Source organism: Anser brachyrhynchus (assembly GCF_964034855.1).
Source record: "Anser brachyrhynchus genome assembly, chromosome: 1".
NCBI classification, from domain to species: Eukaryota; Metazoa; Chordata; class Aves; order Anseriformes; family Anatidae; genus Anser; species Anser brachyrhynchus.
Genome location: NC_137694.1, coordinates 186,577,285 through 186,598,709, shown reverse-complemented (window position 1 = coordinate 186,598,709; position 21,425 = coordinate 186,577,285). Strand labels below are relative to the sequence as shown.

The 21,425-nt window shown below is 41.5% G+C and overlaps 1 protein-coding gene and 1 long non-coding RNA gene across 4 annotated transcripts in view; one reads left to right on the top strand and one right to left on the bottom strand.

The window, feature by feature from the left end:
* Positions 1 to 4,111: 4,111 nt before the first annotated feature.
* LOC308199251 lies at positions 4,112 to 6,837 on the top strand. Its single transcript, XR_013954550.1, has 3 exons — positions 4,112 to 4,237; positions 4,630 to 4,721; positions 4,810 to 6,837. It is a non-coding gene; the product is annotated as an uncharacterized lncRNA (long non-coding RNA).
* Positions 6,838 to 8,592: 1,755 nt separating this feature from the next.
* Positions 8,593 to 21,425, bottom strand: part of CCDC169 (coiled-coil domain containing 169) — a 30,700-nt gene continuing 17,867 nt past the window's right edge. For all 3 annotated transcript variants that reach the window (XM_080603106.1, XM_080603107.1, XM_080603108.1), the window contains exons 5-8: positions 20,525 to 20,623; positions 20,256 to 20,309; positions 16,097 to 16,173; positions 8,593 to 11,999 (exon numbers count right to left, since the gene is read on the bottom strand). In XM_080603106.1, the coding sequence (XP_080459232.1) occupies positions 11,897 to 11,999; positions 16,097 to 16,173; positions 20,256 to 20,309; positions 20,525 to 20,623 (333 nt within the window). In that variant the 3' untranslated portion in view covers positions 8,593 to 11,896. The remainder of the gene's footprint in view (positions 12,000 to 16,096; positions 16,174 to 20,255; positions 20,310 to 20,524; positions 20,624 to 21,425) is intronic.

The window sequence follows — 21,425 nt, the reverse complement described above, 5'->3', positions numbered from 1 at the left end:
TATCATCAGCATCTCCCACAGCCCAGTCTAGTGTCCTAATTATAACATCATTCCCTATTCAGGATCCTCTGAGTAAAACGAAGCCTTCAAGGTACGTACCTCTGTCATGGTGCCGAGCCTTGCCGGTGCAACAAGCTGCCTCACGTCTGAATGATGGACACCTAGGCCAGAGCAAATCCCACAGGATGACCCCAGCAGATCCCGTAGGCCCAAGCAAAGCTTCTCAATATTCACCCAGTGAAATGCCTTATTCTGAAGGAAACCAGGCATGGCCATTACTACCCAGGAACCTTCTGCCCTGCTACATAGAGCTCCCCCCTCCATGTTCATCAGCACACATAGCTACGCAGGTTTACTGAGCCTTGGTCCCAATCAAAGGAGCTAATTTGATTACTTAATGGCCTTTAAAAGGCAAATTTAAAAGTAATCGTCTATTTTTAGCTGAACCACTTCTCCTTTCAAAAGTGTTTTCCCAAGAGCTCAGGCCAGATGAATGGGATGCTGTTCCCAGAGCCGTGCAGCTCTCCTGCAGCTTCCGCTGACCGCCCTGGAAGTTTAAGGTACAATACAGCAAAAAGAAAGAAAATCCTCATATTACAAACCCAAGAAAGTCTTCTTTTGATTGAATAGCTGCCACCTGACAACAAAATTACAAGCACTGCAGATTTTTGTGGTGTTGTCATGTATCAGCCTCAGGTTTTCTCACACAGTACCAATCTCCTCCGTCCACCATCCTGAATATATGCTCCCAGCGGGTGCTACTGCCCTGGGAATATTGTTACCTCCGGTGGTGACAGGGACTCAAAGAAAACAAGGCCTGTGTTCCTTGTACTGAAAACACTGCTTTCAGCACCCAAAATTGGGTCCCGAAAATTCAAAGACAAAACCAAGCCTCAGAATAAGAGTCACTGAAACCCATTAGAAACCTTTGGTGTGAAGTATTTTCCACATTTTTTTTTTCATGTTTTACTGTTGAAAGAAAAATACAAATTTTAGAACAATGAGAACCAGTATTTGGTAATGTGTTGTTTATTTATTTTTATTTTTTATTTTTATTTGTTGTCTTTTTTTTTTAATATTATTTTCGTTTTTATTTTCCATAGCAAATAGTCTCCTTATTACAGGGAAGCTGCAGTCCTAGACATGCCACATGTCCTTAGGGCAGACTTTGATTTCCTACCTTTTCTAAGAGAAAAACCAAGCAGCTTTTCTCAAAAACCACCTACATTTCATAGGTTTGTGATTCCACTAACCAGTTAAGAGCCAAGTGCCCAAAAATAACTTCAGCATTCAACTACAAGACTGGCACCTTTAATGCTTTCACCTGAGCCTTAGTTTAAAATCACAGGACAAGACATGCACAAAGAAAAAGGCTTTTTGGGGAACAGTTTCATACTTGGAGAGAAAACCTACTGCACACACTGAAGCAGCCCAAACTTCACCTTCCTGAGAGCCACAGCTTGGCTGATCAGCTCACAGACAATAACTTTGCTATCCCTGTTTTGTTAAAATTTTCCAAATTGTGACTTCAGACTCTTTAATATTAATTATGTTTAAGGCTAGAGGGAGGTTAAAGGGGTTAAAGAAGAGGGAGACGGACCTGCTATATTTAAACAAATGCTTTATGGGCATCAACAAAGACACAGAATGAACCCAGGCAGAGCATCGCTCCCAGGGATGTGCATGTTACAAATGTTGATCGGCCAGAGAGAGGGTGAAAAGGTTACAAAAACCTCCGTGACATTCCTTATTAAGGAGACCTTTTCATTTCACTTGACTGTGATTACTCTGAGATTTGTTGTGTACGGATACATTTAAGAACATGAAGTGGTATTTAAAAAGAAGAAAAAATATATATATTTTATTGAAACATTCTAGCAGCATATTTTCTGTTTCTCAAATCCCACAGTTTTCCATGACTGTGGAAAACATCTATGTGGCAATATACAGACGATGACATCAGTGATGCATTTATTTCTGTATGGCAGAAAACCCTGCTAACGAGAAACAATAAAAAGGCTGAAATGTTCCCAGCTTTTTGAGGGATCCAAAATGGAGTACAGCAAAGACTTTCTGGTTAAGCTGCATTTCATAACAAAGTGGTCAATAACTGAAAGTGAAGCTCCCCCCAGAAATAGCTCGCTTGCTTGACTTGGATGAGATAGAGCAGATTTGATGGGAGCTCTCCACCATTCCTCGTCCTGATCCTGATAGCTGGACTACCGCCTGGCTGGCTTATGCTTCTTGCCATTCAGCATCTGAGTGCTGCAAATCTCCACCTCTGATTTATGACTTTCCCCAGTCGATACAAATTGGTCATCAGAGGCAGATTCAGCACCACGAATTCCCTTTCTGGAGCCTGACTTTCAAGCCCTGTCTCATTTAGGCAGTCTTTGACTCCAGTCTGTGAAGTCCTTTGAAAATCTGGCTCATAACATAAACCTTAATAGCTCATTCTGTGCTATTTTCTCTTTCACCCTCTTTTTAAAATGCCCCTGAAAACCTCTCTGGGAATCCACTGAATGCTCTTTGACACACTTTGGACAAGTACCTCAGCTACAGTTACACTCCTAATCTTAAAGGAATGCCCAAATCTTCCCGCTTTACTTGAGAGCATTGTCTCCCTCTATTTTCTTTATGTGAAAATTCAACCAGTCCATTAAACTTGTTAAGCTTTATCTTTCTGAGTAAATAAATTATGCCCTTGGCAAGCCCCTTTTCTTCTGTAGCAGAATGATCCTCCTTGCCTCTAAGCACACTTTTAGGTTTAAAATAGTCCCTCAAAAGTATTTCTTAAGTAAACCTTTCAAAGAGTTTTATAGAGTAAGCTTCCTCCTCTCCCCTGTCTTTTTGCCAGTGCTTGTTTTAAATTGATGTTTATATGCAACTACAATGTTTTTATAAAACTGCTGGATTTTCCCACAAAATAACTCAAGCTGAAGCTTTTATGGACCAGTTTTGTCTTCCATGGCTTAAATCTATTATTTAGGTAATAGTAATAAAGGTATTCTTTGCACAAGAATATCATAGGATGTAGTTATATAGATTAGCCCTGAATAAGTGAAGAGTAATTTTGAAAATACAGCCAGTTTTAACTAACTTCTATTTACATTTTGATATTGCTTCCCTTTTCTGACTTTTTTTTTTTTAATTTTAATTTTACACATCCCCAGAGCTTTGGCTGGGAAAGAAGCAGGGTACTGTTTGTCCTCTATAGTGTTTGCATGTTCCTCTTCCCATTTTCTGGATCTTTGGGCACAGACCATTCCTTCTTTCTGCTTTGGTAAATGCCAAGGGCACTGTTCCGAAATGTTCATTCCTTCAGACCAGACAAGTAGTCTGCAGAGCTGTATAAAGCAGTAAAATTCAAGCAATTCCTTGTTACTATTTTGCTGGTGAGACGAGGGAGAGGAGCACAGAGAGTTCAAACAGGGCACAGCAGCAGCCAGAGCTGGCTTTAGGAAACAGATGGTGCCAGGAAATCACCGGGTCAGCAGCTCACAGCTGAGCCCTGCTGTGACTCAGGCTTGCAGGTGACCAGCTTCAAGAGAACAGGATGAAGGAATCGGTTTGCAGTGCTGTGAGAAAGCTCGCGCTGCAGATAACAGAGAAGTGAAGAACAAGCAAGTAAAGCAATTAACTAGGAAGGGGAGAGTGCCATGAGGAGCAAGGCAGGTATTTTACCAAGGATTTTGGAATATCTGCCATGAAAACTGCTGAACAACCCCCACCAAACACCAGCCTGTGTTGGTGAAGCCAACGACAGATAATGCCCTACTGTGTCGAATCATGATATACTGTCAAACACTGATATCCAATACTAAAAGCATGCATGTTGATATAACTGATGAATTTTCTCCTAATTTTCCCACCTCCGAACTGCGTTGCTTTTGCATAAAATCTCAACATGAAGGCCTTGGGGGTCAGGAGAAGGAGAGGTGAACGTGAACCCCCCATTAGAAGGTAACTTGCAGGAACGTGCTGCAGGCTAAAACTGTAAGCACTGGACTGCCGGTAACAATCTGGGGCATGATAATCCCTTAATGAGCAACAGCAGGTGCTGAAGTGCTTAAAGTAAATCACTCCTGCATTTTGGGGAGTTGTTATTTGTGTCATTGTTATCAACAAGAGCAAATCTGACAGGACCGGCAGCAGCTGGTGACCTCTGCTGCTGAATGTTTCTGGTCTCTGGTCCCACAGAGCTTGCTCCTGGGCCTCTGTGGAGGCAATGGTGTAGGTGACATGGTGACAGGGCACCCCTAGGGCCCGTGGTTCCCTTGGGGACAGGGGTTGCAGGGCTACCCGGGCCATCAGGGCAGGTCCTGGCGGCCAGGCCTGTCCCACCACCACCCCAGGCCTGTGTAGGGCCGCTGGGCCCACCGGAGCAGTCCCAGCCCCAGGCATCGGGCACCTCCCTTGGTGGATGGATGGGTGGATGATAGACTACATGTCAGCCTGCAAATGGGGGTGGTCAGGATTTCTGAGGGTAGCTGGGGTCAGAGACAGTTTGGAGTGGCTGAGGCATCAAAGCCTACCCGACGATTTAGCCTGTGGTTTTGTAATAACAAATTTTTGGTCTTCTAATTGTGATTGGGTTGAAAGAAGGTATTTTTTTTCTGCTTCTGGCAGGCATTATGTTGACATGGATTCTCCAGAGTTACATTACTTACCCAGTTTTGCGTGTCTGTGGTGTACATTCAGAAAAACTAGCCCTTGAAGAGGTATTCATAAAAAATGGGAAACATTAGCCAAGACAGCAATGAGCAAAGCATGACACAATAATTTTATAAACTTGGTGTTCCATTGCAGATGGCCAGAGTGTGGAAGATGGCACAAATGTGTGGTTTTTCAGTCCGTTCTTACTGTCCCCTTTCCTCATTTGCCCTTGCTGCAAGGAAGACTGACTGTGTCATGGGCTGCATCGTGCGAAGCACTGGCAGCAGCTGAAGGAGGTGATTCTTCCCCTGTCCACAGCGGTGGTGAGACACACCTGGAGAAGTGTGCCTGGTTCTGGGCTCCCCAGTACAGGAGAGATATGGGCATACTGGAGACAGTCAACAAATGGCCATGAAGATGATGAGGGGACTGGAGCACCTCTCCTGAGAAGAAAGGCTTTCAGCCTGAGAAGAGGAGGCTCAGGGGGATCTCATCCATGTCCCTAAATCCCTGAAGGGAGGGTGCAGAGAGGACGGAGCCAGGCTCTGCTCAGCGGTGCCCAGTGCCAGGACAGGAGGCCGTGGGCACAGCCGGGCACCCAGGAGGCTCCCTCTGAGCACCAGGCAGCACTTCTGTGCTGGGCGGGTGACGGAGCCCTGGCACAGGCTGCCCAGAGAGGCTGTGGGGTCTCCTCCTTGGGGATCTCCAGAAGCCGCCTGGACGTGGTCCTGGGCAGCCTGCTCTGGGTGTCCCTGCTTGGGCAGGGGTGGCACCAGGGGCCCCCAGGGGGCCCTGCCAGCCTCAGCCAGCCTGTGGTTCTGCGATTTTGTATGCAACAGCACAGGAGCAGCACTTGTCCTCAAGTGCCAGTGAGAGACAAAAGACTTGGCCTGAGAAAGAAACAAATGATTTCTGGTGGCAGATGACTTAATCCAAACATTTTAAGTGTATTTGGACAAATTATCCTTGGCCTAGAAATACATTGTACTAATGAAGTTATGCTGTCAGCCATTGCAGGCCTGGCAGGACTTGCAAACTACTTTAATCCTCCAAGAACAAATTTGCCCAGGCAATAATTTGACTTGTCATTAGTAAATTCCTAGCTCAGCTTTTTAAGAGACAGGAACACACAAAAAAGTATTGATCTCTACATTATTGATTCCTACCAGATGATTGCATCAGGTTTCTTCTGAGGTCTGTAGCAAATTGATCTATGGGCTATATTTTCCCACCTGTATATTGGAGTTACACAGGCTTTAGAGAGGGCTTTTTAGAATAATGCAGCAGCTTGTTGTTTTGATTTCAAAAGAGCATGCAGCTTGCCAAATCTCTTCAAAAGGAAGAAGAAAAAAAAAAAAGGTAATTTGTCCTTGTAAGTGCGGATGAAACATGAGAATAGATCAGTGTGCCTTGTAAATACGGTGCTTAAGAACAGGTCTTCTGTTGTGTGCTGGGATGTTGCATGAAGAAAGGATCAACACAAAGGGGAGTCGGATTGCAGCAAGGTTTTTATTCTTGCCTCAACATCTCTACTGATGTTGGGTGTCACTCTCCCTAACCAGACCAAGAAAAATAAAGATGTTTTCAAGAACAGGATTCAACCTACCTAGCTACATGTTAGACAGCTTATTCTGGATTTGTCAGCCTAGATTTCCTTTCCAGTCAGTAGAGAAAAATCCACAGGAAAGTCATCTGATCCATTCTAATCTTTGTTAGAATGAGAGGAACTGCTCACTGATGAAGGTGTCAATTTCCTTCCATTGACTACACATGGAGCAGATGGCGATTAGCTCAGATGTAGATGTACGGCTTCTAAGCACTAGTCTTGGACAGAGTCCCATGCTTTTATTTCCTCCTTCTCCTTTTTTTTTTTTTTCCCCAAAACATATCACTGTCCTATTCCTAATCAGCACAGGATGAGTCAAGAGGGCACACCCTTGTTACTTCATCCTTCCCCCAAAATAACCCTTCAGCTGTGCATGACTTCCCTGCTCCCTAGCCTGCGTTGCTCGGTTAAACCACACCATTCCTGAGCAGATTCCCCACCGGCCACTTGCTAGTGCTGAGGAGGGCTCTGACAGCTGCTGGGAGCAGTGCCTGTGGTCCAGTGCGCTGGGGGAGCGCAGCATGTGCTCAGCCACACCTTACCAGGGGTCCTTCTGTTTTCATGGCTCACATTTTTTCCTTTGACAACTGGAGTGATGCTGCTGAGCTGCATCCATTGGGCAATACCCCGACATGACTGATAATATTTTTTTTCAGTAAGATGCAGCAGACACAGCTGTTAAGGGTCCGCACTAACACAGCTGTGGTATTATCCTTCACCGTAAGACAAAAGAAAACCCGTTTGATTTAGGTTAGGCTTGTTTGGGCTCATTGTGCTTTTACCAGCTGCTTTCCTTCCAGCATTGCTGTGTTTATCTTCATGTCGCTTTTCAGCACCAGAAGCATACGGTTCTCCCCACTTCAGAGGTGGGTTGCTGAAGCAGGGTTCGCCTTGTCCCAGGCAACAGAGGAAGGGGTGAGGCAGATGCATGGAAGCCAGAGTGTAGGAACTTCACCAGCCTGGGAATGAAGCTGCGTACATCAGAGAAGACAGCACCAGGGAATTCACTGATATCAAATCCCGACGGGGTAGTGGAGACTCTCAAACGTGGGCCAGGTCATGGCACAAGAGCACTGCAGAAACTGCATTACCTCCACCTGGAAGCCCAGCTCTACCTCTGAGTTAGAAACTGCCCAGGTAGCCCAAGCACAAGCAGTTGGTCAGCATCAGTTGATCATGCCTCAAAAGGGCAGCAGACTACCGTGCTTCCCGGCCCCCAGCTCTGTGCTTTGGTTGGGCAGAGCTGCAACTCCGTGCCATGTTACTAGCATGGGAAATTTCTGTAAGGTAATGCCACGGGTACAGCTAGGCCAGCTAGCTGTTGCCTGTTCTGCCAGCCAGAGGACACAAAATACACCCTGATTCTGCTCCATGAGAAAACTTGTGGAGCCTTGACAAGTCTGCGTGGGTGCTGCCACATTTAGGACAAGCGCTGTGGAAGCCACCTGTGTGACAGGCAGCCCCCAGAATGGATTCAGAGGTTAAAACCATTCCAATAGTTCAGCTGTTGTTGGTTTCTGCCCTCTCAGGGCATCCTGGTGAGCCCCTGTGCGGAGCGACACATCAGCATGCACACAGAACCACAGGGAAAGCCTGCTCCCATCTGCATGCTGCTCCTGCAGAAATGAAATACCCATTTGGGCTCTAGTTGGTTCCCAATCACTAGCTCAGGGGACAGATGAGATGAGTGCAGTCCTGGAGAACTGTGTTCCACGCTGTAGCCTATAAGGAAGCACATGCAATGTTTGTGTCTTTGGAAGAGAGGGTTAAAATCATCTACCAAGTTAAACAACATACTGCCACGTTGGAAAAGCCTCATTATATCGCCTGGAGATGTCTGCCATTAGTATGACGCCTCCATGTAAAGAGATAAAGCTGTTGCAATTAGATGTGATTTTCATCCATGCAGTTTACTTCTGCTTCCAACCAGTTATTTCAAATTACTATTTGTGTTTGACACCAGGCTGGCAGCAACAGCAGAAGCTCAACAGCACACAGACTCATTTATTTATTGTTTGCTGTGTCCGTATCACATTTCTAAAGATGTCCGTGCAGCATCTTCCACTACTGGAAATGTATTGAGAGTAAAATATGCATCTCACCTTTGCCAGTGGAAACGGAGTATCATAGCAATCAGGGAAGCTGTGAACTGTGCCACCTAGTCAGTTATTTACATGGGGAACCCATTAAACAAAGCATTTAAGCAATGAAATATCTCTTCTATTGTGTTAATAATATCTGGAATATGAGGAAACTCATCACCCAAGTTCTCTGGAGTCTATGGTTCTGCTGTCTAATTACTTAATAATTAGCCACACATTCAATGTCTATCCAGTAAACATTTTAATTTTATTCTGCCATAGAGGAATACAGTGTTGCTATATTGATTTATTAAAAAGAAAAATCATGACTCAATACCCTCTACATCACGAGAATTTAAAAAAAACCAGTAGTGGTAGTTGGAAAATCATGTTTGCTTAGCAGAATTTTATTTTTTTAATTCATATTTTCCAGCAACAATAGGGTTAAGTACTTTAAATGCCATAGTTACCTCAATGTCATGACTTGTCTGAAATTGGTGGAGTTACATGAGTAACCATGTAAGGGAAGTGTGTTCTCAAGTCCCAAGAGTTAGGAGATCAAATTTCCTGGTCCATTGATTATGGACACTCACACTACAACCAATCCATCTGAAATCCCAATTACATTCTGTACCGCAGGAAGAAGTTTGGCCAGATTCAAACCTTCAGTTCTAATCCTGCCTTCCTCTGGCATTTAGTTCCATTCACTCACTGACCACAACTATCAGCAATTCAATTTCCTGTTTTTGTCTTCATCCACTGTTTAGAATAGGCTACACAGAAAAACTGTAGGAGATAAAATTTACCTTACAATGGCTTAACAAAACTGAAAAAGGTCACCCCGTCACGAAAACAGGGGAAAAACAGACCATGCTCCCATCTCTAGTTTAAATAAACCGAGCTCTTGATTTAGTCTTCTGGGCCTAAAATGAGAATAATAGTATGTACTGTGTATCGAAGGATTAATGACTCTTAAATGCACTGAAACATTTCATATAGAAGATGCATAAAGACATGCAAGTGTTCATTGCTGCAAATGTAAACACGAATCATTTCACAGTAGAGTATAAGAGTGAGAAAAGTCCACACAAGACAAATCCAGGGATTTCAAACACCTGTCTACCCCCCAAAAAAACCCAACCCAACTCAAACCAAAAACCAACTAACCAACCAAGAAACAAACAAAAAAACTAACAAAGTTTTATTTAGGTCCAAAGAAATAACACCAAAGAAATTATCGGTTTTCACCAAAGTTCTTGTATTTCTTTTGAAACCAAAATTCATAGTTTTCTTTTGAAACCAAGAACTACCTTTTTGCTGTTGCAAAGAAACTCGACTCAACAAACTTAGTCATCAGCATGCCCTTATTTTCAGAAAGACATGAGGAGAATGAAATGCCAATTTAAACAGTATTAGTAGAGAACTATAACCATTTGCAAAGCAAATGCTACAGCTGGACATGTAATTAGAATGGTGAAACACATGTTTCAGGGCTTAATTATCATACTGCTGAGTTTCAAATCCTGAGCTTGATCCTGGCAAGCTGAAACAGGGACTAAGAGAGACACAGTCTGCTCCTCTCCTCAGGTCATTACTGCACCAACTGTACCAATAAAAGTCTCTTTATAGGCTTCAAAACTGTTACCTTAGTAAGGACAACCAATGAGGGAAGTGATCAAGTCTCCTGCTTTGAACAGATGCTGTTCTGCCATGCTTGCACAAAGTTTTCAGTCTTTTTGAGGTGTTACAGGGCCTGAAGTTGAATGCATTGACTAACATTTGATTCAGAGGGAGCAGTAATAAACGTTTGCTGCATGAATCCAAGAACTGGATATTCTTCACTACTGCAGATGTCCCTTGTCTTTTGTGCCAACACAACTATTATGGTGATTTTTTTCCGTCTCCTTCTCCGCAAGGACAAATGCCAGCACAATCAGAATTTGGAAACTTTCCATGTAAAAAACAGGAACGGAAGAGTGCTACCCTAATCAGCTGTGCTATGCCGACCAGCCTGCTAAAGAAAGAATGATACCAGGTGCATCATAGTAACATTAGAAATATCTGTAATACATCCCACCCTGTGTAAGAGAATACATGAGGTTTGCATACTGAATATGCTGCACAATACTGCAGGTCTTCTCTCTCTGCGTTTTAGGATGACATCATTGATCTTTTTGTAAGAGTTTAATTACAGCCTCACTTTAATGCTGCCAGTAATAAGGAACTATTTGTACTGCTCTTAAAGAGGCAAAAAGCCTTACTAGGTATTGCAAAGTGCTAGGGATGCTCTTAAAATAATAAAGGGCAGTCAATCAATCACATTTGCTCTGCCAAGAGCTTTTAAGATGTAACCCAGAGGCTTGGAGCTTCATTATCAAAACATTTTTTTTCTGTTCCCACTTAAAAAAATTCTGTCAAAATTTAATGACTAAAATGTTGTAGGTAATGAAACTACAACAATACTTGTATGCTTAACAATGAAAATTCAATGTAGTCCTACTGTTCATTGAAGAGATCAACTTTAAAGACTGGCAATATTATGGACCCTAAAAATACGTGGATCAGTGCCACTGAAGAATACAGAGAGATTTTGATGGAACCCAGGCTGTGGATACAAAAATTAGTCTGAGAATTCAAATTCCCATTTAGCAACAGAGCATATCAGGAAACATAAAGTGTATGTAGTGTTTAAAAGGAACAGCCCTCCACAAGATAGGCTCTAAAGAATCCTTAATAAAAAAATGTTCATTTTTTCTTTCATTTCCCCCCATAACTAGTGCCTAAAGATCTGGACATGGAGGCATGCTTCTAAACCATGCAAAGGAAAGGTAGTGGTAAACATGGGATCTATGGCATGCCAGCTTTTTAAAAAGTTAAATTTGGAGGTGTTTCATCTCTCTGTTGGAGCAGTAAAGTTCATGGAACAAAAAACAATTTGATATTGTAAAAGAACTCTCCTGTACGGTGTCATGTAAGAAATCAGACTGGATAATAAACTTTGTGTTGGTCTTTTTAAAAGCCAAATGAAAGGTGTGTTCAGCTGTACCAATACCAAGCTACCTGAGAGGCTGTCTTTGTTGCTACACCAAGGGGGGATGCCCTCGGATGGAATTTTCTCTGAGATTCACTATTTGGGTAGAGAGATTACATTTCAGATTAAATCACTGCCTTTTTTTTTCTTCTTGGTTGAGAGGTCAAAAATGTTAAAGGCTTATTTATTTTCAAGTTATTGTGCAGTTGGAGTTCAAGGATCTACATTGGATATAAACAAATGAAATGTCCTCCAAGGCTCCCAATTCCCTGATGCCCAGAATCACTGATGAGAACCAGAATGGAAAAGGTCAGAGCTCACCAGAACAAGGATGGCAACTAGAAGAACAATTCCATCAGGCAAAGAGGAACACTTACACTAAGGCTGCCAAGAAGATGTGCTGGTCTGGGCTCGGTATAATGCGGCACAAATACATTCATTTTGAATTTAGAAATTTTCAATAAAAAGAAAATAAAAAGAAGAAGAAGAAACGTGATTGGAATTCTTTGCACGTATATTAAATCAGTGATTTAGTTTTGGAAGCTGCTTCACTCCTACAGTCTTTTTAATCAGTCCTTTTTGGGGATTAACCATCTTCAGGTTTCGTGGAATGCTGCATCTCCCTCTGAAATAAAATGGGTGAAGTTAGCTGTCAAATGTCACACTTGCTGCAAGCTTTACTGCTAGAAATTTGCATGCTTATTATATTAGCATAACTGATTATTATGGTGAATTAATAACCCTGAGAGGGGAAAAAACAAGCATATTTCTAGGTTTGAGGGCTAGCAGAGCATTTAATTATTCTGCATTCTAAACCAATCCTCATCTCATGATTCCTGACTACTTCCTGTTATCCGAATGATGGCGTTTGAAGAACACAAACAGAATACTAAACATTTGCACAAAGACAAAGCTAGCTGGCTAAGGAGCCATTTTCATCAGTTACACAATCCCCATCAAGAAATGGAAAACCCCTCCGTGCAGATGCAGTCACAGTTCTCCGCAGGTGTTTCAGCCTGTGGGCCATTCTCTCGAGCCCTCGATCATACATGTGAACTGCTGGTAGCAAACTTCTGAAGCGCTTCTCATCAGAGACACATACGCCACCTATGTGAAACCTACCAGAGATGTTCTCCTCTTGATCTAAGAGAATTCAGTGGGAATGTAAGCACATCTCCAGGGGGGAAATGGCGATTCCACAAACTGGAAGGCTCGTTCTCATGACCGAGCAGCATGCATCTCTACGCTTACACAAAGCATCTTTGTTTCTCTCCCTGCTCATCACTGAAGCAGACACACAGTGAGTACTTCGTATACTCCGATGGCAATATACAGGGATTCAGTGTCTCTCTCACGTAATAGGCATTCGGAAGGAAAACACATCATGCCACCAGGTCTTTATATTCATGATGATAGCCACAGAAATGTTTTGTTATGTGGTAGAAGTCGCGATGACACAAACTGTGCAAGTTTCAAATTTCTGGGCAAACAGCCAACTAAGATGTCCCTAAGGCTCCCTACTTTTCTTGAGACCGACGCTTCTTTTGTTCCAGCTCTTACAAGCAGCCATGGTCTTGAAGGGAGAGCTGGCCCCATAGAGATATGGAGCTGCAAGATTCAGAGCTTGGCAGACCAGAACCCAAGGCTCCGGTTTGCTGAACAATCAAGTGATGATTCAGACTCGGACCAATTGATTACGCAAAGTCAAAAAAAAAAAACCACTGCAGAGCTGTACCAAGCATATGTCTGTGTGGAATTCTGCATGCAGCAAAACCTCTTTCCGCTGAGAACCAGCTGGACTTACGCCAGCTGCAAGCCAGAAGCCAGGCAGTTGCAGCCAGGGCAGTGCTGGAACGCAGCTAAAGGCCCTGCAATATGCCTCAGTGTAACAGTACGGGCTCAGGATGACATTAAATTGGCTGCTCAGACTACATCACACACATAAGTCATCAAGACATCCATGTTTTTTTCCCAGTTGCCATCTCATCTATTTTTTTGGTGTACTGTGCAATACCATAAAAAATGACCTCTGTCAAGCTTGCATTCTGTATTTGGATGGCCAGGGGACAGAACGCATCAACAATTAGTGTTCACAATTAATTTGAAAAAATATTACAGTGTTGTTTTAATGTATGGATTGGGTTTTCCGTATCTATACCTAGAGTTAAAACAAACATTAAACATTGTTTCTTAGTATAGTTTGAAATCCAATGAAAGCAGGTGTTTTCTGAAAGGCTAACAGAAGAGCTCTGGACAGAAAAAAAAATCAAATTATTCTCAAGAACAGTTTATTTTCAATCACACCTATTTTCTCTTATTTGAATGAAGTTATTTCTCATTAATGTCAGCTTGAATGAACAACCTTCAGGCAGTAAATCAAAACATAATTAAAGAGGAATAATATAACACTGACTGTAATAACATTGTGATGATCAAGGGGCATTTACCTGTATCTAGCGCTTAAAATACAAATGAGGCCAAACCCCCATTCTTGTATCTGTGTTGTATACTAAGACCAAAGCTTGAGATGATAGTTCTAAGTCACTGGTCATAGAAGCCAATGTTCTGCGAACTAGATCCTTCACTACTAAGGACAACTTAAAAGATGAGTGTGTGTAAAGTATTTTGAAATTAAAAGAAAAAAACCTCTTAGAGAAAGTGGATGGAAGATGGGTATTTGGTTACAACATGCATCCTGTGAGACCAGCAATCACCTTATTTTCTTTTGTTTGATATAAAGAAAATTAGAGATACCGCTGTCATATAATTTCAGGGTAAGCAATGGTATACTAAAATAATTAAACCCCCAACATAATTACAGCTTAGTGGTAAGCCAAACTCAATATCTGGGTGATATTTAATCTCCCAACAAAGACAGTGAATTCTCCTAATTCTAATTTCCTGACCTCTTCCACATGGGCTATGTTAAACAGTGGTGGTTTAACACCAATGGCCATCTAAGCATCACAACCGCTCTCTCACTCCCTCTCCTCAGAAGAAAAGGGAGAGAAAATACAATGGAAAAAGCTCACGGGTTGAGGTAAGGACAGGGAGATTGCTCACCAATTACTGTCATGGGCAAAATAGACTCAGCATAAGGGAGATTCATATAATTTATTGTCCGCAGGCTCCTCCACGGGCTGCAGCGTGGAGATCTGCTCCGTGTGGGACCCGTGGGCTGCAGGGGGACAGCCTGCTCCACCAGGGGCCTCTCCACAGGCCACAAGGGAACTGCTGCTGCGTGCCTGGAGCACCTCCTGCCCTCCTGCTGCACTGACCTTGGGGGCTGCACGGCTGCTTCTCTCTACATTTTGTCACTGCTGTGCAGAAGTTTTTTCTTTCTTAAGGACAAGAAAGTTTTTTCTTTCTTAAGGACAAGAAAGTTTCTTAAGTTTTTTCTTTCTTAAGTTTGCAGAGGTGCAAACAATGTCACTCCCTGGCTCTTCTCTGGCCAGCGGCGGGTCCCTTTGGAGCCGGCTGGAGCTGGCTCTGATCTGACCTGGGGCGGCTGCTGGGCTCTGCTCACAGAGGCCACCCCTGCAGACTCCCGCCGCTACCAAAGCTTTGCCACGTAATCCCAATACATAAGCATCACTTGGTCCAGAAGCAACATGTTGGCTATACACGGGGAACCTCAGACCCACATAGCGCTTTTTCTGTATTGAGAAACTTCAGTTAGACACATTAATTCATATTGCACTATGTTAATTCATATTCTGCTAAAATCCTCCTCTGGAGCATGAAAATCCACTGTTCCAATGTGAAATCCTGTTATTCTATGCTTCCAGAGAATAAAAGGATAAAGCAGGTAAGCAAATACGCGCTCACAATTTCATGCTTATAATTTACTCATCACATTTTTAGATGCTCTCAGTATGTATTGTGGATGCTAGTATTAATGATATAGGTAAGTGGGTTCATGGAACAGTATTTATTGTGAGATGCTAAATACATAGAAACTGTATTAGCTCAGGAAGTCTTCAAACAGAAAATGTTTGGGAGAGTTCCAAAAGCAAACATTTTATCTGCCTGCCCTGATTTTACACACTTTTGTAGGCATCTACTTATGGTGACTGGAGGCAGGATACTGGATTCAACACACTTCCGATGTGATTCCCTATATTCTTCATACTTTATATTCTTAATAGTTTCTGTTAAGTTAAAAAATAAATTTCCTCTGATTTCAAGCATTCTCAGAAGCACTACAATCAGAAATTAATTTTATTTCTCTACAGCTCAGAACAGGTGGGCTCATCTCACATTTAAATTTCTAACCCATATAACTAAACAGAAATCTATTGAACAATTAAACCTTTTTATGTTGCCAACTAAAATCACTCACATTATCATCCTAAAAAGCCTTACAGTCTCTACTGACTAAAAAGCACCAAGCTAGGCAATTATTTAATTGAATTACTCTTAATGGACTAAAGAGTACACTTGCTGTCCCCCGTCTTGCAAGTAATACAGAAAAAAAAATTAGCCCTTTTTAATAGAGGTTGAAAGGGAAGAACATCAGAGAGATTGCTAGATTTCAAAAAGGCCACTTAAATATATATATATTTTCAATCATGTAACATACTTAGTATTAAATAAGGCAGACTGAAAAGCAGTATCAAAAATGATGTTACAATTATTATTTTATCATTAGAATTATGTTTAGTGATATTTAACATGAACAGAGAGCTGCACCAGAAAAAGAGGGAATATCAATAAATTTACCTCAGTATCTGGTTTTCTCCCTGGCCTGTCAGAGCATCTGTTTTTTGCCTTTCAACAATTGCAAGTGTAGATGAAGTCTGCAATAGCCAAAGTTTTACAAAACAAGTTAAATCCTAATCACAATCACAGTTAATACAGTCAAATATTTTGAAACTGACTTTGACCAATTCTAGTCTTACTGCCTCAAAGTACTTTAAGCACATATTAGACCAATGCCTTGTTGATTTTGGGGAACTGAGCACATGCCAAAATTCCTTGCCACACAAAAGTATCTGGATAATCAGAAACTATGTAATTTAAAATGAGCATATTTTTGGTCATACCGCCTTGAACTCCATATTCTCAATAAAGAAGCACTATGTTTCTAACATACTTTTCTGAATGGGATACAAAATGTACTAAATTATAGTGACTTAGTTGTACTTTTGAATGATTAAAGTATTAATTAAGAACAGGTACTACTTGAAAAACAGCATAGCATGGAAATCTCTGCGCACTGCGAAGGTCATGACAACATTACCGGACGTGCTGAAAACAACAGTTGTCACCCTTGGAATTGCATTTAACAGAATATGAGCAGGGTTAAATCAGTTGCTGCTCCTTAGCTCATGGTGTTTCCTCCTCACCCAGCGCTTGCTGCTTTTCCAGCTGCCTTTACTAGAACTACCTCTCAGAGGTTCAGCTATGCCATGGTCGGAAAAACAGAAAATGCAGCAGGTGTAGGGCTTGTCTGGCTTCCATGGACACTTGGGTGTCTAGTACGAGTGAATGCAATTTTCTCTTTTTTTAAAAACAGCTCCACCAGGAACATACAATAAATGCATGATAATCATGACATACCATGTGCCAGCTACACCAGGCCAGTGAAGACTTTTGAAAGCCTAGGACTAGATTTTGGAGCTACCTAAAGAAGATTCAAGGTCTGGATTATTTAAACATTACATTTTACGAGATGTGTGAAAACATCCTGCAGTTATGAGAAAAAATATTAGCACTGAAAAGAAGCATGTCTCACTGATTATAGGACAATGGTTTCTGCTATGCTTCCACCTATATAATGCATTAGGCAAGTATTCCTGACCCAGTCATACCAAAGTCAGCAACTGAAGTAGAGTTTTTCCATACATAAAAAAGAATGGGATCTGCATAGATTTAACTTCTTGAAGGCAAGGTGTTGTGTTTTTTCTTCACTTCAGGAACTCTAGTAAAGATGACGGCTAGTGTAATTTACCACCTTTCTGAGCAGTGATTCTGTGACAAGATCATCAGGTAGGAACTACGTGTTGACTGCCTTCACAGTTGTTCTTTTATTATTTCTATGAATATGGAGTGTCAGTGTATATGATTACTGTCCACAGCACTGTTTTTGCCAGAACAACTTACTCCACGCCTATCCCACTTAGATGAGCCCTAGCTGCACACAGAGCTTTCCAGCTGTACCTATCTATAATTTTGATCTTTTTCCTCAAAGAAATCCCAATCACAAGTCAGACTGGTCTATGATAGTAAAAGTTTGTGATAAAAATCTGGCCGGAGAGAATGGCCATTTAAAGATTTATAATGGTTCTTCTTTGACTGCTTCTCAAATTTCTGAATACCACCAGAAAGTGCTTTGGGATTTGTGGAGTACGAATCCCAAACCAACATTTTTTCAGTTTGGAACAAAAGAAAAAGTGAAAACTAGAAAACACCACAAACCATCACTGCCTCTAGCATGAGTCCTAAAGTTGGTGAAGTCTTCAACTTATTTTAAAAATATTATTTAAAATTGACTATACACTTATGGATCCGGCCAACACAAACAACAAAAGCATTCAGACAATTCATTTATTTTGTAAAAAACGCAGACAAGCACATGATAATAAAAAGGTAAATAAGAAAAAGTATCTGGGAATTTGTATCCAGTAAAACTTCCTTCTTTTTTTTTTTATGTGAGCTATAGAAAAGCACAAAAATAATGAAATAATGAGGAAAAGAGGCCTAACAAGACATTATATTCATCCTCTTTAATCAGGAGTATCTGGAATATATTGTTGTCACAGGTTATTATCCTACTAACTCAACTGCTGCCAACAGTACAGCATAGACTCTAGAACAGTGAGATTTTAACACAGCTGAATAATTTTGGGCTGAATGTAAATCTACTACTGCCTCTACTGATAGAATAAACTGTTAGTAGAATAACTGTTAATCTACATGCATGTGTAGATTTTAAAATAATATGAGCACAACAATCAAATCAAGGTCATAGCAGGGCAAGGTCAGAAAGGACCAGATGAGCCACTGATTCTTCTGCAACCAACAGTCAACCATGACTAGGCTGACTGCCCTGTTCACGTTAACAGTGTAGAAGGTAGATGTCTAATCTAAACTGCTTACTAGGCTCTGCTTGCAGCTCAGGAATATGAACAGGTATGTTTCTGGGAAATTCATTTCATCTTGATCTTAAACAGGTGTGGTGGTTTGCACCTTAAATATGCTTCTCTCTCCATGGATTACAGAGGATCTCACTATAACCACTTAAAACAATGTTTAACAGTCATAAACCTGAAGATAGGTAGATTAATCTGAAGATGATTATTTTCATGGACCTATTAGAATGAGTCCAGAGGAGGGGCATGAGGATAATCAGAGGGCTGGAGCACCTCCCCTGTGAAGAAAGGCTGAGGGAGCTGGGGTTGTTCAGCCTGGAGAAGAGGAGGCTCCAGGGAGACCTTACAGCAGCCTTCCGTTACCTAAAGGGGGCCTGCAGTAAAGCTGGGGAGGGACTCCTTGTCAGGGGGTACAGTGGTAGGACGAGGGAGAGTGGCTTTAAACTAAAAGAGGGGAGGTTTAGATTAGGCATTAGGAATAAGTTCTTTACTCAGAAGGTGGTGAGGCCCTGGCACAGGCTGCCCAGAGAAGCTGTGGATGCCCCATCCCTGGAGGTGTTCAGGGCCAGGCTGGATGGGGCTTTGGGCAACCTGGTCTGGTGGGAGGTGTCCCTGCCCACGGCTGGGGAGTTGGAGCTAGTTGGCTTTTAAGGTCCCTTCCAACTCAAACCATTCTGTGATTCTATGGATTGCCCCCACATGGTTCTGATATCATGGCAATGAGTCCTGAAAATATAATACACTAGTCTCTAATGCCCTCCTTAAGCAACATGCCAATGCATATACCTCACTTCAAACAGTGTTTTATACATGTTTAAGTGCTTTTCTGGGCAGCCAAACATAGGCATTTATCCTGCTATTGCATATAGTAATGAAAATATCTTTTTATGCGCCACCTTCTTCCTCCAACAGTTCCCAGCTTCACTGTTAATATAAATATATTACAGTTATCAGTCTGGACTTCTTTGTTTAACGCTGGAAAAGTTAGCTTGAGAAATTCTTTCAGATTATCCAAAGCGGCAATGAACCACATGAGAGAATCACTTGCCCACTGTGCAAACACATGGAAACACTGCTAATTACAGCCTTTCACTCCAGTTAGCTATGACAGGGATTACATGACAGTCATTCTTGAGTATCCCACTAAGCTATTACTTCTACATTATTCAGGAATTAAGAGTTCTTTCACAACAAGAAGTACCAGAAATCTTTACGGGTTCCCTGCAGCTTGTAATATTGACTTTTATGTATTACATAATTTGCAGCAATAAAATTTAACTTCTGAGTTCATAAAAACAAGAAACCTTATCTATTATCTTGTAAATTTAATTGAAATATGTACTGTATTGTCATGCTGAGCTGGCTGGCTAACTTGTCTTTAAAAGACAAAAAAGGAAACATGAAGATGAGGTGGGTGCCCCTGCTCCTAATAATTTGGTTCTGTTCTTCAACTGAAACATTAAACAGGAGTCTTGTGACTACAGGGTGGGCAGGCAAGTATCAGAAAATTGCTTCAGGTTTCTCAGTCAAGAGCACTTTGACTATCCTTGGAAGCAATGAAACTACAACTGATACTAAAGCAAAAATGGATTTAAAAATAAAATAAACTGAGTAATCCGTCAATCTTAGCTCTTAAACATTTTTAAAAAGCAACTTTTATAATGAATTTGGTAGATGAATGAAGTGATAACAGACTTTTAGCTCATGGCATTAACAGATGCTGTTGCTATATTAAGAGAGCATCAAGATTTTTAAAACTTACTGAGTCACACTGGTTTTTTGCTTACCTGTAAGATCTCTGAGAGGTACATGCGCCGCTCATCATTAGCTTTGTGGTAAGCCTGTGTTTAAAATAAGCAAAACAGGCTACTGGTAAGCAAAATACTTAAAAAGCTGAATCATACAGGAAGAAAAAAATACATAGCAGAGCTTTTTCCAGTGACATATTTTGGAGGAACTATTCTATTGTGTGTTCCACACACATCTGTCAGGCAACGTAACAGCTTTTATAGACCAGATTACAAATTTTATAGACCAGATTACAGTGATTACAAACCTTAGCCTCTTGTTCCAGTCTAAGTTCATAATCTTTTAGCTGATTCTGGAGACTTTTCTTCTCTTCTTCTAGTTGTTTAAGAACCTCCTTCAAGGAACCCTGTGGTTATAGTAAATAAAACAAATATTTACATTCTGTGTAAAGACATCACCATCACAGCCCTTATTCTTCAGGCATTATGATGCTTGTCATTGTATTTGCTTCTTGTGCACTTTTTGTTTACAAGGTTCTGGCTGGCACACCACAGAGACAAAACCAATTAACCATATGTTACAATTATCTTTTGTGAACTACACATTTTCAATGCTTTAAAATGATACAGATAACAGTTTGCCACAATTGTGTGCCTTGTTAGGTAAGCACAGTCACTTTGTTGTGATCAGCCAGAACTGCTCCTTACTTCTAACCAAAATTCACTCTCATGGTTACTTTTTTAAAGGAGGAAGATTTCAGATCCCACCTGCACGTCCATCTTCAAACTACTTGCCAAGGGAGCTGCTGGAATGGCTGAAGAAGCACAGGGAATGTCAGCAGTAACCCATAAGAACTTGGCTAGAAAGCAGTATTTTGGAGAGACGCTATTTGTTTCCCTCCAAAATGTGGAGTCATTTACCTTGTGTACAACTGGATTCTGCGAGAGTAACCATGGCAGAGTCCACTTTTGGTTACCAGCACCGGCCAGTTCTCTGTACTGCAATCAGAACACACACCCAAGTGGGACCTCCTCCATTTCTACCACAGGAAACTGCTTCTTGTAATCCCTTTCATAAATTGATCCACTTCATCCAGTAGATACATTCTTATTAGGAGGCTTGAATAGACTAATTTCTTAAATTTCTTGCCTTGGATTATTCAAGGTAAGCTCATACCTGTTTGTTATCGTATTGAAGTTATATTTAAG